At 21.2% G+C, this 18,106-nt stretch overlaps 8 protein-coding genes across 8 annotated transcripts; 4 read left to right on the plus strand and 4 right to left on the minus strand.

The window, feature by feature from the left end:
* Positions 1-383: 383 nt before the first annotated feature.
* On the plus strand, positions 384-3,266 carry PBANKA_1130000 (Ran-binding protein, putative; the record flags this gene model as incomplete). The annotated part of the gene is made up of 1 exon (XM_034565851.1): positions 384-3,266. The coding sequence occupies one exon, from the start codon at positions 384-386 to the stop codon at positions 3,264-3,266; it is 2,883 nt and encodes a 960-aa protein (XP_034422507.1).
* Positions 3,267-4,239: 973 nt separating this feature from the next.
* PBANKA_1130100 (RNA polymerase II transcription factor B subunit 4, putative) lies at positions 4,240-5,223 on the plus strand (the record flags this gene model as incomplete). The annotated part of the gene is made up of 1 exon (XM_034565853.1): positions 4,240-5,223. The coding sequence occupies one exon, from the start codon at positions 4,240-4,242 to the stop codon at positions 5,221-5,223; it is 984 nt and encodes a 327-aa protein (XP_034422508.1).
* Positions 5,224-6,334: 1,111 nt separating this feature from the next.
* On the minus strand, positions 6,335-7,391 carry PBANKA_1130200 (ER lumen protein retaining receptor, putative; the record flags this gene model as incomplete). The annotated part of the gene is made up of 3 exons (XM_034565854.1): positions 6,335-6,681; positions 6,874-7,052; positions 7,252-7,391. 3 exons carry the CDS (start codon positions 7,389-7,391, stop codon positions 6,335-6,337), a joined length of 666 nt encoding a protein of 221 aa, XP_034422509.1.
* A 2,417-nt stretch (positions 7,392-9,808) lies between these two features.
* Positions 9,809-10,315, plus strand: PBANKA_1130300 (reactive oxygen species modulator 1, putative; the record flags this gene model as incomplete). The annotated part of the gene is made up of 1 exon (XM_034565855.1): positions 9,809-10,315. The coding sequence occupies one exon, from the start codon at positions 9,809-9,811 to the stop codon at positions 10,313-10,315; it is 507 nt and encodes a 168-aa protein (XP_034422510.1).
* Positions 10,316-11,007: 692 nt separating this feature from the next.
* On the minus strand, positions 11,008-11,866 carry PBANKA_1130400 (proteasome subunit alpha type-4, putative; the record flags this gene model as incomplete). Its single annotated transcript, XM_034565856.1, has 2 exons — positions 11,008-11,217; positions 11,336-11,866. 2 exons carry the CDS (start codon positions 11,864-11,866, stop codon positions 11,008-11,010), a joined length of 741 nt encoding a protein of 246 aa, XP_034422511.1.
* A 1,541-nt stretch (positions 11,867-13,407) lies between these two features.
* On the plus strand, positions 13,408-14,487 carry PBANKA_1130500 (proteasome subunit alpha type-7, putative; the record flags this gene model as incomplete). Its single annotated transcript, XM_034565857.1, has 4 exons — positions 13,408-13,665; positions 13,794-14,120; positions 14,203-14,292; positions 14,437-14,487. The coding sequence occupies 4 exons, from the start codon at positions 13,408-13,410 to the stop codon at positions 14,485-14,487; spliced, it is 726 nt and encodes a 241-aa protein (XP_034422512.1).
* A 457-nt stretch (positions 14,488-14,944) lies between these two features.
* PBANKA_1130600 (conserved Plasmodium protein, unknown function) lies at positions 14,945-16,486 on the minus strand (the record flags this gene model as incomplete). Its single annotated transcript, XM_034565858.1, has 1 exon — positions 14,945-16,486. The coding sequence occupies one exon, from the start codon at positions 16,484-16,486 to the stop codon at positions 14,945-14,947; it is 1,542 nt and encodes a 513-aa protein (XP_034422513.1).
* A 556-nt stretch (positions 16,487-17,042) lies between these two features.
* Positions 17,043-18,041, minus strand: PBANKA_1130700 (conserved Plasmodium protein, unknown function; the record flags this gene model as incomplete). The annotated part of the gene is made up of 1 exon (XM_034565859.1): positions 17,043-18,041. The coding sequence occupies one exon, from the start codon at positions 18,039-18,041 to the stop codon at positions 17,043-17,045; it is 999 nt and encodes a 332-aa protein (XP_034422514.1).
* Positions 18,042-18,106: the final 65 nt, after the last annotated feature.

The raw sequence follows: 18,106 nt of genomic DNA on the forward strand, positions 1-18,106 counted from the left end.
TCGTTTTTTTTTCTTTATATACTTAAAGTTCAGTTACTATTTAATTGGATATAAATGCTTTGCAAAGATTAAAAGTTAATGTAAAAGGTGAATGCAAAAAGTTATTGTAAAAAACAATCACCACACAAGGATTCAGAAAAAATATAAAAGCAAAACACATTGTAATTACGTGCTAAAAAAAAAGTACAAATTCAACTAACAATATTATATGAAATAAAATACTATATTATGATGAATTAAACCTCTTGAATTTTTTGAAAAGTATTAACGAATAAAAATTGTAAGAAAAATATATAGAGTATAAGTCAAAATAAATGAAAACGTAAAAGGAAATGAAATAGAAGCATGTTAAATAGTTCATATAAAACTCGGTAAAATACATAATGCCATCAAAAAATATAAAATCTGGAGATAATTATCGAGACAAAAATGAAAAAGTAAAAAGTAATTGGAGTAATAAATATGATAAAGAAAATGTAAATCGAAGAAACAGGGAAAGAGAGCATGATAAAGATAATTATGAATATCCCAGAAAAATACGAAAAGGATTTAGAGAATATTCTAATAATAAAAATTATGATTGGTATAATACAAAATATAGTAATAAAAATAATAACTATTTTGAGACTGAAGATGAAAGAAGAAATAATTTTGATGGATATTATCAAAATAATAATGAAAGAAAATATGATAGAAGTTTTAGAATAGGCATGAAAAATAAAGAAAGAAAAATATCTCGAAATAATAATAGTGAAACTGAAAATGATAGTGATTATTCTTTAAAATCAAATAATGAAACACCTTATACACGCTCAGATAAAAATAAAAAATATAAACAAAATAACAAGGAATATGATGAAAATAAAAGTTATTATTCAAATAATTATAATAATACAAAATATATAAAAAATTTAGATCAATATTTAGAAAAAAGACCTAATATTGAATTGTCCAGATTTATTTATATATATAACATACATAATGATACAACAGAGGACGAAATAGATGATATAATAAGAAATATAGCTATTCGTTATGGCTTTTCTTTACCTATTAATATATATATAAATAAATTATCTTATTTTTCTACAAGTGATGAATTATTTATAAGAGAAAATTTAGAATTTTTAAAAAATAATTTTTATTTTAATTATATATATCAACATAATATAATAAATTCACAAATTGAAAATGCAATCAATGATAATACATGTTGTATAATTGAATTCCCATCGAGTGAAGCAAGTAGAAAATTATTTTCCCTTTATGAACTTAGTAATTATTCAATTACAATTAAAAATAATTTAATTTCATATATATTTCCATTATTTAAATTAAAAAAAAAAAATAATAATATATATGAAGAAAAACATACATTAAAAAAAACTAGTGATTGGATATGTTCATCTTGTAATTTTTTAAATTTTTCTAGACGAATTACATGTCATTTATGTAAGGAAGGCAAAACTGCAGATGCTAAATTAATAGATAATGAAAAAGATTCAATTGCATCATCATTTTTTTTAAATCATAATAATATTCTAAATACTCAAAATAGTAACATTTGCCCAAGTTATTTCTCAAAAGTTACTACAAATAATGAAAAGGCTATAAATGAAACATTAAGTAATATTCATATAAATTCTACACAAAATATTAATGAAAATGTAAGTAATTATCCTAATTTTCCTGATTTTGCAAAACAAACAAACTCTCATTTAAATAATGGAAAAAAGGAATCAGAACATACTAGAAAATATATTCAAGGATATAATAATTCATTGCTCTATACAAATAATAATAGTAATAACCAATTTGATTTCCTTAATAGCAATATAAATGTGGAAAAAGGAACACAACAAATTTTGAACGACAAGGAAAAAACGAATATGCTAATTTTAAAAGATATAGATGGAAATATATCAAATAAAGATATATTAACATTTTTAAATGAAATATTTGAAAAAAGAAATGTTAAATATTTGTATTTGTTTAATGATATTAAAGGGTCAAATAAAAGAAAAGGTTTTTGTGTTATCGAATTTAATAATGAATTTTCTGCTGAAAAAATGATGAAAGAATTAGATGGAAATTATTATGTTAAATTTCAAAATAATTATTTAAAATTAGATTATATATATCAAAAAGAAAAATCCGCTTTTTTTGAATGCATACAACTAGCTAAATTAAATATTCATAAATCATCTGCTTCGCAAATTAACAATTCTATATCATATTTTAATTTTTTTATTAACTATTTAGAAGCTATAATAAATACTAATATTATTAATTACACATATTTCCTGACATGGTCATCACAAATTATGATTTTAAAAAATGAAAAACCCCAGCTCACTGAATTCTTTTTTGATTATAATAGTAAATATTATTACCATCCAATTTATCAAATATATTTTGACAATAATACATCATTTTATATGTCTTTAGCAAATGGTTATTATATATGGAATGATAATTCAAAGTGTCTTGTTCGATTTTATATGGATAATTCTCAGAAAAATTATGAAATAAATAACGAACAAAATTGTGAAGCAATAAATAATGGTGAAGAGTTTTCCAGTAGAGGGATGGGAAAGGAAATAAATCATGAAAATCCGAAAACACATCAAATTAACAAAAATGATAATGAGATAGATAATCGTGGAACTAGCGAAAATAATAACATTAATACGAAAATATCAAATCTTGTGCAAAAAGCCAAAATGATTGCTCTAGAATCAAAAAAAAATATGGAAAAAATGAACATAAATGAAATTAATATTAATTTAGAAAAAAAAAAAAAAAAAAATGATATAATTAAAAAGCATTTCTCGACAGATTTGGATGATGATGATAATGATTCGCCAGATCTTGAGGAATTAAAAAAAAAAAAAAAAGGACACTATAGTAATAATACTATTAATAGTGATAAAATTGATCAAAAATCTAAACATGAAAATAATTATAATGAAGCTTATGGAAAATTATACAATAATAAAATAGAGAATATAAATAATTATAATAACTATAATGATAATATTAACAATATAAGAAATGGAAATTCAACTACTAATACTGGAGTTACTAACAGCTTTAATGACATAAATAATATTAATCAGCATCAAGAAAATATTGTTGATTTAAATATTTGTTTTATATGTTTGAGAAAGTTTGAAAACTCAACACTTCTTCAAAAACATATAGATATGTCATTATTACATAAAAAAAATATACAATCATTATCCGACGTTACACCTGTTAGTTAAAATTTATAATTTGTTTTTTCTATGATTGCTTTGCTAACTTTGATTATTTCTATCTTTTTTGTCACTTTTCCACATTTCTATTTTCTTCATGTCTTTTTTTTTATGTCATTTTTACTTTAATATTTTATATTTGTAATAATCAATTATATTATGCATATCTTACTATACCCATATAATAATTATATGAATTAATAAAATGAGAGTGGAATTCCATATAAGGTATATATATTTTTTAAACAAAGGACTTGGAAATTTGTAAAAAAAAATAAAAACCCATAAAATATATTTAAAATTAAAAAAAAATGTTAATGGTTCTTTACATATTCACACTTTTTATGTATATATAATAAGGATGTTGTATTTTACATTTAGAATTATATGTTTATAAATTTAAAAAAATTGTGTAAGATATACCATTTTTTCTTCCTTTTTACTTTATTAATAACATTAAAAAATATATAAAAATAAAGAATATTTTTTTATCATTATTAATGATAGTTTAAATTATACATTAAATGCATTTGTAAGTGTAATAACAATATAGATATATAAAGCTGGGGTAATAATATAAAAAATTACTATATGTGTATGTAGTTTTTTTAATATTTTCTTTGTTATTTGTTCTTGTATTTTTTTCATCATTTTATTTTTTTCCTAATTCCCTATACATTCTTTTATCCAGTAAAGTTGGTGCTTTATATACATTATGAACATGCCAGAAAAAAAAAAACAATATTCATATATTATATCATATAAATTCTGAATGTACATGTATATTGATGTTTTATAAAAAAAATAAAAATATGCACAAATAGGTTGGAATAATTATATATATTATTTGGGGAAAAACATATCAGCTATAGGCCCATAATAATTTTCACTAGTTATATGCAATACAATTTTTAGATATTAATTTAATAGATTTATAGACTGAAAAAAAAAATATATTCCTTTTTTTAACAACGAATAAATAATGCACAAGAATGAAGAAGTTGATGGGACAAATGGGGAAAGCGTGAAGGATAAAAAACTGGCTATGAGCCACTTAATTTTAGTAATTGATGTAAATTTTTTAATATGGAGCCAAGGATTAAAAATAAAATTTGATAAGAATAATATAAAAACCGTAAAATTGTCTCAATTTTTAAAATCCGTTTTTCAATTTGCACGATTTTATTGTTTTATGAGCAGTTCAGAAAGAATATGTATAATAGCTACCTGTTCAGGTAATTCCAAAATAATATATGAAAATTATATATCTTATACAAAAAATAATTTAACAGAAAATGATTATTGCACTAATGCATATGAAAAGTTAATAAATTTTATCAAGGATAATAATAATAATAGCAAGACCTATGAAATGGTCGAAAGTACATTATCATCAGCTTTAGCAATTGCTTTGTGCTATAATAATAGAATATGTAATTTATATGAAAATATTAATTCTAGAATATTTCTACTTGATATATCAAAAAGCCATTTTTATACAAATCAGTATACACAGCTAATGAATATAGCATATAATGCTAAGCGAAATAACATAATAATTGATGTATTTTCTCTTAATCATAAAACTCAAATATTAGAACAAATTTGTAATATCACTAATGGATTGTATATAGATAATAGTATTTTTTTAAGTATCAATTGTGCCGATAATGTTGAAGATATACTAACTCAAACTATAATGTTCTGGTTTTTACCTTCGACTCATTCCAGAAAATATTTTTCAAATACATATTTAAATGAGGATACTAATATAGCTGTGTGTACATGCCATAATAAACAAATTGATATAGCTTATATATGTTCATGTTGTTTGGCTATTTATTGCTCTGAAAAGGACGCTCAAACAAACAAGGAAAGAATTTCATGTTCTGTATGTAAAACACGATTTACCAAGTCTCTCTTGCGAAATAAAACAGTATCCGATTTGAATTTCACGACTATTTAGAAGCCCAATCGTGCTTTTATTTTATTCCTTATTTTTTTTTTTTTTAAATTAAAATTTTTTTTTTTTATGTTTATATAATATTCATAAATTTGGCTGTAGCAAACATATTAAGCTTCAAAAAATTAATCCTTTAAACCCATCGAAATAATAGCATATAGGGTAAAAGTATGTAAAAATTGCTATTAAAATAATTCTTTATTATAAATATCAAAAGAGTATACATATTTTATACCATTACCCAATAATGCAATATTTAAATTGTTTACATATATTTATACCCATATGCACATATAGACAATTATTTATTTGCACACTAAAATTTAAAAGCATAATGGAAAGGGAAATGCCAAAGTATGTTTGCAAATACAGAATATATTGCATATATATGTATAAATAGTTATGTGGATATGGAATTTTATATAATGAGATATGCTAGCTTTGCATAAATATTGTAATAATAATTTTTTTAATTATTTTAAAAACACAAGTACAATGTACCTAAAATTAAGTTGTATATATAATTAGGAAAAAAACAATGTATACATAATAAGTATGCATATATATATGGATTCTTTTAAATTATAAAAAAAAAGATGAATATATATAATATATATTCATATAAAATAAACTAAAAAAAAATATCATGTGCAGCAGTAACCATATAGTTATAAAATAATTTTTTGTATGGAAAATAAAAAAGTGTAATATATCATTAAAAAATGTATATAATATAAAGAAAATTATATATATATATATATTATATTTGGATAAATATACACAAAGGAATTTTAAGAGTACTCCTAAATGAGTCAAATTAATTTTTCTTGTATTTATTTTTGCATATGCAAAAATTTTATACGCAAAAGTATAATCAAATATATATATTTTCAAATTTTTTGTTAAAATTATCATGCTATTTTGTAGATTAAATAAAACATAAAACCATTTAAAAATATGCTTTTCTGTAATAATTATCATTTCGATATTTATGATTTTTTTTTTTTTTTTCATTTAATCGGGCAATTATAATTATATCCTTCTTGCAACTTTTATATATAACAACCTTATAATGGTATAAAATTTTTTAAAAAATTTTAAATTATGAATAAAATCAAACTTCTCCATTAAATGGTAATACCAATTTTTTTCCATACCATTTGGCAAGTGCAAAATAATAAAAGAAATCAATGTATAATAATGTTTGTATTAATCCTCCTAACCACCCTACGATGTTTATGTATGGTTTTGGATCGAAAAAGTATCTATATATCCAATTAAAAATATAAAATGCACGATACATACCCATTGTAATAACATAATGAGATGTTATATTTTCAACTTCTCTTTGTTTTTCTAACAATACTAATTGTGGTAATATTGCAACACTTTCTAGCCAAATTGAAAAAGACCATAGAATATTGTAAAGGTTATATGTTTTGCATGTTAATAGACTCAAAACTGAAAAAGAAGAAATGAAATAAAAAATTAAATGATAAAAATATGTGTGTGCATATATATAATACGAACTATTTATAGGTCGAACTTTCCAATTTTAAAATTGATAATGCAATATTATTTGTGGCAAAATATATATATATATATATATATATATATATATACATATTTTGTTTTAATCTCTAATTGACATACCTATGCATGGAGGTATCAAATATTTTTCGCTTTTAAAATTGTCAACTTTTCTATTATAAGTTTGTGAAATCGGGAGTTTAAATCGTATTAAATATATCGTATACGCAATAGTTAGTATAAAGGTTATTTTCATAACTGTGTTATAAAAGCTGACAAATACGAAAAATAGGTCTATATATCTGTTATCGAAATAAAGAAAATTAAAAAAATATAAGTAAATATGTATAATTACAAATAATAACAACTATATAATGAATCTATTATATATACAAAATAATAATCAGAGTATAATTATATGTATATATAGTTGCATAGGGTAAGGGAATTTATATGTGCTTGTGATATTTATCAAACTTGAAAAAAATACATTATACTTACCTACATAAAAAGACTATCAAATACAATTCTTGCATACGACATGATATTCCTATACAGTTTTTCGATTTCTTTAGTTTCATAATAAGTATATACATACTTACTAAATGTAAAAGGTCACCTATTAATCGAAATATATTCATTTTGACATTAATTTATAAATATTGAAAAGGATAATATATATTTTGCTAGTTTTCCAATGTGATATTTATTATCTTAATATGTTTAAAAAATATATTAAAATATTTTATTAAAAAAAATTATGTTTTTTTAAATATTTGTATAATTATTGATAAACAAACAATTTTGTGAGAATGTTAAAAAATATAATAAACTAAATGAAATTATTAATATTACACAAATTTAGAATTAAATTTGTATAACAATTTTTACAAATATTATTATTTATTTCCTATACTTTTTATATATATATTTATTTATTTTCATTAATCCATATATATATAATGTTTTTTTAACATTTAAACAAATATCAATTTTCATTTAATCATTAATATTTTCAAAGAGGTTACTTATTTAATCGCAAAAATATTATTATATAAATTTAATAAAAATGAACAGAATAAATATTTTCTAAAGTGTAATAAATTGTGTTTTCTGCTTTATTATTGCATTAAAAATATATTATATATATAAATGTATGTATATAATATATTATATATATTTACATATTGATTGACGGCTTTGCCCTTATTCGAACCGTTGAATTTCCTTTACCACTAAATTTGTATAATAATTTTTTCTTTTGTATATGCAAAAAAATGTAAAAATATACTTTACAAATTTGTTTATTTATGTAATGTTTTATATTAAAATTATTTAAATATACTATGAAACAACACGCCGAAGATATTGTAAAATTATTATAGTTTTGTTGGCAAAAAAAAATAGTAAGCATATATACATTTAAAATATGTGTGACCCTAACATAAGTTGCATATTAATACAATTACTTTTTTTATTTAAAATAAAATATTTATTTATCTTATTTCATGTTATTTCCTTTTAATAACCCAATTAAGAAAATATAATTTTAATTCATGGTTAAAAGGAAAGGTTTTAAATTCCTACTTTTTACATTAAAATTTTAATTATAAATAAATAATATATAATATATAATAATATTTTTTAAAGATACAAGATATAAAATTGTCTCCTATTTTCATATTAATGAAATAAATAAATACAACATAATTTCTAGCCTTTTGGAAATATCCAACATGTGCAACCATTTATTTATATTGTTAATATGAAATTTAATTTATAAGATGAATTATTGGTATATTACTATATATATATATATATATTTTTAATTTAATAAAAAAATAATATTTTTAAAAAATTAATTACACTTATTATTTTTGGTGTGTTGCTATAAATACTTGGTTTTTTCACACTCTGCTTTATATTCCCTTATTCGCTTTACTTTTTTATTTTCTTGATATTAACAAAATAGCTAAACAGCCAATTATGTATATTGTCTATAAGCTAGCTTTCCATAAATAAGCATATACACAAATATCAGGGTTTTTATTCATACTATATATAGTCAAATTTTATACAATATTATATTAATGCATTTTGTATATTAATAATGTAGGTTGTGTATAGTGCGAGTATGCACACAGGAAAATAAAAAGGAACATGCTTAAATAAAATTGAGAGTTAAAAGTTAACTTTAATATTAATGGCTCTCTTAAAAAAGCAGTTGTATATAATTATATTATATTTTACTATATTATACTTTATTATATTATATTTTTCCTATGCTAAATATGCACATACAAATATAGATAGTAAATCCAACCATTCGATGAAATAAACATTCACATTTTGTCAAATTATTACTAGAAAAATATAACATATATAGAAATGCCAATACGTATTATTTTGTCTCTCAATTCCATGCACTTAATTTTAGCAGGTTTCAAATATGTATTATTGAAAAAAAAAATAAAAATAAAGATATATTATCCCTGAAAAATACTAATAATTATGGAATGTAATAAAGTCACAATTATATTCACATATCCATTTAGTTTTTAAATATTATTAAACGCATTTTATTATTATATATTTTATTATTTTTTTTTTTACATAAAATGAAAGATATATTATATATGAATAATAAAAACGACACTATTTTTGAGAAGGATTAAAAAACATGTTAAATAAATATATGAAATACCATAAATAATAAAAAGGAAAGTTTATGTTTTTCCTGATTATTATTTTGATCAAAAATTCCCGCATTGTGAGTAGATATGAATTATATGTGCCTATATAATAGCTAATTTACAAAAAAGGAAAACAAAAAGAATCGAATTGCATTTCTTTGCCTTATTTATAATAATAATAATAGCAATATATACATAAAACTGAAAATTGTAGAGATAATATAATATACTCAAAAAATTAACAAAAATAAAATAAAACGACAATTAGCCAAATAAATAAAGAATAATAATAAACGGCGTACAAACAAGGTTATATAAACATAAATGCAAATAGTAATGCTTAAATAAATGAAAATAAGGAGATAATGATGAATTGGTTTAAAAAAAAAGAAACAACTGAAGAAACCCAAGTTAAATCAGAATATGACAGTTATGTAACACCACCACCATTTGGTAATTATTTGGCTAAAAAACCAGAAAAACCTAAATCGTTAAAAAATGAAAAAATAAATGTAACTGAATTTAAAGGATTTACTCCACCACCAAAATTTGAATTTAAACAAGATACAACAGATAGTCAATATGATCAAGATTTTTCAAAATATACAAATAACAATTTTATAGATTCTTCATTTTATGATGATAAACCAAATATGTTTGATTTTACTTTAAGTCATAGAACTAAAGCTTGTTTAGAAAGTGTAAAAATGGGTGTAAAAATGGGAACAATGGTTGGTGGAATTTTTGGAAGTTTAACTGGTTTATATGCATCTTTTGTTCATAAAAATTTGTTTATTTTTCCTGTTTCAGTTATTGGAGGCGCTGCTAGTTTTGGCTTTTTCTTAGGATGTGGAATGATAGTTCGATGTTAACAATTGTGTATATACGTCTTTCGCTATAAAATGAGCTTACACATTTGACCATATATAGAGAGAATATATTTTCATAATAAATGAAACTGCTATTTTTTTCACAACAAATTTATGAAAGCGTGCCCGCATATATTTTGTTTTATTTTAGTTTAATACTGTTTTCTTCATTTTTTGTAAATCAAAAGCATCGTGGAATAAAATATGTTAATTTAAATCAATGCATAAGTTAGTTGAAATTCAGGATAAAGAACATTAATAGTTTACTTATCCATCTGTTATTTATTTATTTATTTTTTTTTTTTTAATTCATAAAATTACATGAGCATGTAACTACTGTTTTTTATTTTTTAATCTTATTTAGACTATCGATTTGGTAAATATAACATTTTATATTTTAAAAAACTAATATTTGAACAGAAAATATGTAAATCATTAATATATATATATATATATATATATATATATATACATATATTTTAAATATCGTGAGTCAGTTAATATTTCCATTATTATCACTTTTATTTTTCTTTTTTAAAATAAAGATACATAGACATATTTATATGTGTGCATATATCTATGCAGTGGTAAAAGGTATCGAAAAAAAATATTTTAAATAATGTACATTAAATATTATAAAAACAATTGTACAAACAATGTATATGGAAAATTTAGGAAACAAAATTGCGAAATTTTTATTTTTTAACATTTTGTTGTGTATATATTTTAATTAATTCTGCTATCTCTTTCTCTGTTAAATACTTTTGGATAACTTTTCCGTCTTGATTTGCCAAATATGCTAATTCAATTTTTTCACATTTTGGGATTTCACTATCTGTGCTCTTAGCTAGCGTTTTTATAGCTAGCAATAAACCTTCTTGCAGGGTCATATCTTTTTTCCATTCCTTAAAAAAAAATACAAAAATACACAAATTTATATGAACGTACATGTTATTTTAATGTGTGTATTAATATTTACAAATATATTAAAAATGCACACAAAAATTATCGATTTTGTGTTACCTGTTTAAGAATGGAACTAGCTGTCAAATTATTTGTACCGATAGCTGTAGCAAACCATCCAGAATAATTTCCACTAGGATCTGTATGATAAAGTTGATATCCCTCTTTTGTATCATACCCAGCAATTAAAAAGCTAACACCATATGGTCTTAATCCACCATATTGGGTATAACTTTGTTTAATATCACATATTTGAACTACTAATTGTGCTACTGGCTCAACATCATTGTAATTATATAAATATCTTTGTGCATATAATCGTGATTGATTTATTAATATGTTTGCATCAGCATTTAACCCTGCTACTCCACAAAATATATGATCATCAATTTTGTAAATTTTTTCAAAATTATTAGCTTTATTTATTAACTTTGATATAAACACTTTATCAGCACCTAGTATTACCCCACCATTAGTTATTATCCCTATTGTTATACTTGCATTATTTATAGCTTCAAGAGCATATTCTACTTGATATAATCTTCCTTCTGGAGAAAATGTTGTCGTCCTACTATCATATCTTCTAGCCATTTTATTATTTTTTTTTTTTTTTTTTTTTTTTTTTGCACGAATTTGTTAATATAATAAATTAAAAATGTTTTTGTTTATTTAGGATATTAATTCGTACTTTAAGATATCCTTAAAATATTTCAATTGATATATTGTAGTATAGGTAATAGGTACTTTATGTGGTAATATTTATATAAATATTTGCATATATATTAATATATTTATTTCAAAATGCATTAATGTGTTAATTCATAATATATATAATATAGAGAAATTACTATAAGTGTGGGGAGAAAAAGAAAAAAAATATATCGGAATGTAATAATACAAGATAAATATAATATATCCTGCTTTTTCGTGTAAAACTTATTTGAATGGTATTGCTACTATAGTAATTTAAAGGGGCACATTGGTATAAAAAAAAAAGAAGAAATATAGTCACAGGAAATTGAAAATATTTATATGTAAAAATCCATGCATATATATTATATATATTTTTGTGAGGGAATAATTAAAAAAAAGTATTAATATTAAGAATTAAACAATAGGTAATTAATCATAACACATTATTTTTGTTTTGTGCTTTTATGCATATGTACAAATATTTAACGGGGTACTGTAAATTTTATTAGAGATTTTTGTTATATACATTTTTTTTAATTTAAAAAATGAATAAATAACACAGAAATGTTGAATACACGTATGACTTTTTTTTGCAAAACATAGCCAACATAGTCTATTATATGTATACAAAATATTTTTCTAATTAAATGCTATGCTAATCTATATTTTGCAAAAAATATATTAATAAATAATTATTAATAAGAAGGTGTAAGGAGAATATAAGATATTTTAGTTATAAAATTTATATTTTTTTGACACAAAAAAAGAAACAGAATAGGATATTTTTCCATGATTGTAATTAAACAAATTTATAATATAATTACATTTATTGTGTTATATATAGTACATAATAATAGAAAATATATTTATATAAATACTTACACAAAAGTTATATATGTACATATACATTTTATACTATTAAGCACAAACCAGTGTTTTATTTTTATTTTTGTTATATTCCCCTCTCTAATTACCCTGAATCTTGATAATATATATAGTGTTATATATATTTATATAGCTATATATGAACAAGGTATATTCATAAATACTAGTATAACATTTTTTATGAGATTATTTTTTATATGAAGTTATTGTATTATCACTACAATATTATTACGTTTTATTTATGGCTTCTCAACTATCTATAAGAGTTTGGTATTACATTATTATTTTTTTTTTATATTTTTGAAAAAGAAAGAATAAACATTTAACAAATAAGCCATTTTTATATACATCGTTGCATATTTATATGATATAACAAAATTAAATACACGTCATAATTTGTGAAAAATGTTTTATGTTTAGTTATATTGATTAATAATATTTTCCAATAATATATAAATTTATTTCCATTTTTTAAATTTGTTCACTAATTTTTCCACTGGTTAGATAGTCAATTAATTTCAAGTGCGTAAATAAAACATAATAGTAATAATAAAATGAGTTATGATAGAGCAATAACAGTGTTTAGTCCGGATGGACATTTATTACAAGTAGAGCATGCTTTAGAAGCAGTAAAAAAAGGGGGTTGTGCAGTGGCTATAAAAAGTTCCAATTTCGCTGTTTTGGCTGTTGAAAAAAAAAATATTCCCAAACTTCAGAATCCAAGAACAACAGAAAAGCTAGTTAAACTTGATGAACACACATGTCTAGCTTTCTCAGGTTTAAATGCGGATGCACGAATTTTAGTCAATAAGGTAAATTAAAAACACGATAAAGTATATTGCTCAACATGCAGGTTGAATTATGCACTGTTATAATCCATTACCTTTCATTTATTATAAATTTTTTATATATGTCTGCTTATTGTTTGGTATATATGTAGACTCGTTTGGAATGTCAAAGATATTACTTAAATATGGATCAACCCGCTCCAGTTGATTATATAGCAAAATATGTTGCCAGAATACAACAAAAGTTTACTCATAGGGGGGGGGTTCGGCCTTTTGGAATTGCAACATTAATAACAGGATTCAAAAATAATAAAGAAATTTGTATATATCAAACTGAGCCTAGTGGAATATATGCATCTTGGAAAGCTCAAGCAATAGGAAAAAATGCTAAAGTTGTTCAGGAATTTTTAGAAAAAAATTATCAAGAAAATATGGAAAAAAATGAATGTCTTCTTTTGGCTTTGAAAGCTATATTTGAAGTAAAAAATTGAAAAAAAAATTGAAAAAAAATTGAAAAAAATATTAAATATGTGTACATTTTTTTGCATTCCTTTTATGTAGGTCGTTGAATTAAGCAGTAAAAATGTTGAACTTGCTCTCCTCACAGAAGGAGAGTTAAAATATATTGACGAGCAGGAAGTTAATTCATTGGTAATACGAACACATCCTTTTTCATTTTTATCCTTTCATTTTTATCCTTTCATTTTTATCCTTTCATTTTTATCCTTTCATTTTTATCCTTTCATTTTTATCCTTTCACATTTATCCTTTTATTTTTATGTTTTCACATTTTAGGTTGAAATAATTGATAATGAGAGGACAAAAAAAAATGCCCAAAATGATTAAACTGGTGTTTATACCTTATATATATATGTGCATATTTTTTTGTTAAATAAAAAAAGAAGTTATGTGATAAAAGAATTATTAAAAGTGTGTAGGTAATGAAAATAAAATAAATATACCTATACATATGCACATATATTATATATGTGTGTAAACTTTTAGAATGTATATACACATTTTTGTGGATACTTTGGAATTGGAAATTTTCATTCTTTTTAATTTTCATATTATTTTAATAATCTTAATTCCATTTTTTTTCAGTTTTTGAATAACATTTTATATAATGATTTATTCTCTATATTTTCAAATACATACATATATACAAAAAAAAAAAAACTTTTTGCTATTTCGTCTAAGAATTAGCAAAATCAACACTGATAATTAATGTAGATCTTAAAATATTCTGTAAAAAAATGTATGTTTATTATATTATTTTTAACACTTTGATAATAAAATTAAGTTACATTTTTCCTGAATTAGTATATATATATTGTTCAATATCTTTAACAGGTAAATAATATTTTAATAAATCTGAATTAAAAGTTAAATCAACTTTAATAATTTTGTCTATTAAATATTTTGATATATCATCAATATTTTTATATATATCATTTATTTTTAAAATATAATTTTGTAAATTTTTTTCTATTTGATTTTGATAAATGTCTATTTCTTTTTCCATTTTTTTTAAATTTTCTTCATAAATTAAAATTTCTTTTTTTTTTAATTTTTCGATTTCTTCGTCTATATTTTTATACATATATTTTTTAATATTGGCTTTATGTTTATAAGCTTTCCCAATAATTTTTTGGGCTTCTTTTTCTCCATTAAGTAGCAAATCAATATAACATACTTTTTCTTTAACTTTATTATATTTCATGCATTTATCAAATTGCTTATTTTCACTATTTGTATCCTTTTCAATATTAAAAAAACTATTATAATTTAAACTATAGTTTCTACAACAAACTGGAGAACAAAATGCATTTTTTTTTTTTTTTTTTTTTTGAAGGGGTTTATCATGTTTATTTTCTTTTTTTATAACTATATTTGTTTTATTTATTATGTTTAAATTTGTGTTAGCATTAAAGAGGGTTTTTATATTATTACAATTTTTTTCAAAATTTTTTACTTTGCAAACATCATTGTAGTTATTTATTTTTCGACATTCCACTCGTTTATGGAATTTATTAGTTAATCTATTTTTAAAATTTAAATAATTATCAAAATAATTACTCGAAATTTTGTTTGAATAACTCAAATTATTATAATACACACATTTGTTGTTTTTTTTATATATTTTATAATTATATAAATTATTTGACTGATTATTTTGATTGTCACTAATTTTGGGCGAAATAATAAAACATTTTATATTATTATAAGTTTTATTTATATTAAAATTGAATGAATTACTATTTATGTTATTATTTTTATTACATTTTACTATATTATTTTGCAATTTTTTTATTTTTATTTTATATGTTTTATGTAGGTATCCATTTTTAAATAGCTGCTGAAATATATTATTTCTGATATTATTAGGAGTGGTATTATAATTTAAATTAATATTTTTATTGACATTTGTGTTTGTAACATATTTGTTTTCTGTCTTTTGAATAAGACTACGCAGTGGCATACTCGGCTTGTTATTTATTTGGTAATTATGTCTATTTTTTTTTAAATTAATAAGTTGGTCATTATTATTATCATGTTTTATATTAGTACATTTGTTTTTGTAACAAATATTTTTATTATTATTAAAATAATAATTTTTATGGTTACTATTAGATATAAATTTTAATTTGTATATATCATTTGCATATAATGATTTTCCCAAATTTCTTTCATGATTTTTTTTCGAATTTAATAAGCATTTTATTTTACAAAATTGACAAATATATAGGGATTGGCTTATTAATTTATTGTTACACACACAAAAATGTTTATAAGTGTTTTTAATATAATTTTTATCATTTTGTTTTTTGTTTTCTACATCCATATTAACAAAATATATGCATGTCTATAACATTTGATGTTGTTAAAAAAACACTTTAATTTTATTTATGATAAAATATGTTTTAAAAAAAAAATTAAATCAGAATATACTCGGATTTACCCATTTTTGTTATTTGGGTGAGGATAATGTGTTCCCATGTAAAAAATGACAAAATTGGAAAAATAAATTAAAGTTAAAATAGCAAAATGGATAAATGTGCCTTTACATATACTTGTTGGATAAACCATTGGATTAGTATATTTAAGAAAATATAAAAAAAAATAAATATCTTTATAATGTAAAAACATATAACTAATATGCTTATATGCATTTAGCATATTTGCGTATATACACGCATGGGTAGTAAACTTGTAATGGAAAAAAAGTAAATGAATAAATAAATGAATAATAAAAGTTGAATTACATAAACATTGTCAATTGTTACAAATATAATACAAAAAGAAAAGTGTGTGTGTAAATATGCATGGGTCAATATTAAAAATAGTAGAATAAAATTATATATATTTTTTTACTTAATTTATGAGAAAATGGAGCCAAATTAAATAAGGCCATTTTGGTTATCATTGAAGTTATTACTAATATCTGTAGTTCCATCATAGTTCATTTTTTTTTTTTTTAATTTCATTATAACTTGATTTTTAAAATTAATTATTTGGTCTTTTTTTTTTATTTTTTCGTCTTGCATTTTAATATAGTCTACACAGGTATAGTACATATTTAGCATATTTTTTAGAAATATACTATTTTGATATTCCAGTCGTTTTATATGATTTAAAAGTAAAACTTTTTCCTCATCATTTTCGAATACTTTTAATGTTACACGATATATATTATTTTCATTAGTTGAAATAACAGTATCATTATCCCCTTCATTTGTAGTATGTAAATTTAAATTTGGAGAAAGCTTTTGTTTATAATTACTACTTGTTTTCGAATGGATATCAAAATAAAGATCATTTATTTCGTCGTATTTATTCCCCTGCAAATTCGCATCCTTTCCATTCCCATTTCTATTGCCATTATTTTTTTTCCAATTATTATATGATTGCTGATTAGTTTTATAATGATAAGGATTTTTGTAAATATTTGTTTTTTCGGAACTTTTTTTAAAAACCTCTCTTTTTTCAAAAGGCTCGTTTTTTTTATTACGCATTATATTAGGAATGTGGTTATTTATAGAACTAGCATGTTTGTGATTATTAACATTTGAATTGATGTTGAATTTGCTATTTTTTCCCTTTGGGGTGTAATATGTGTGTGATTTATTTTCAAAAAGCATATCATTATTTTCCTTGATATTTTTAATATTATCATGATTATATTTTGAGAATGGGTTATTGCTATATTTATTATTCATCCCCCTATTATTGATACTTTTGCAATTAATTGTACTATCCTGCTTATCTTCACCATTATATTCACAATTATTATGATCCTTATCATTATTTTTAACGTTTTTATTTTTCATATTCGTCTTACTTTTATTTTCATTGATATATTTTTCATCCCAAATATATTTATGATTTACATTTTTCATTTTATATTTTTGCTAAGCATAGTTGTGTATATCTCAATAAATATTTTGTAGAATTCACATTTTTT

The sequence above is a fragment of the Plasmodium berghei genome, assembly GCF_900002375.2.
Source record: "Plasmodium berghei ANKA genome assembly, chromosome: 11".
Lineage (NCBI taxonomy): Eukaryota > Apicomplexa > Aconoidasida > Haemosporida > Plasmodiidae > Plasmodium > Plasmodium berghei.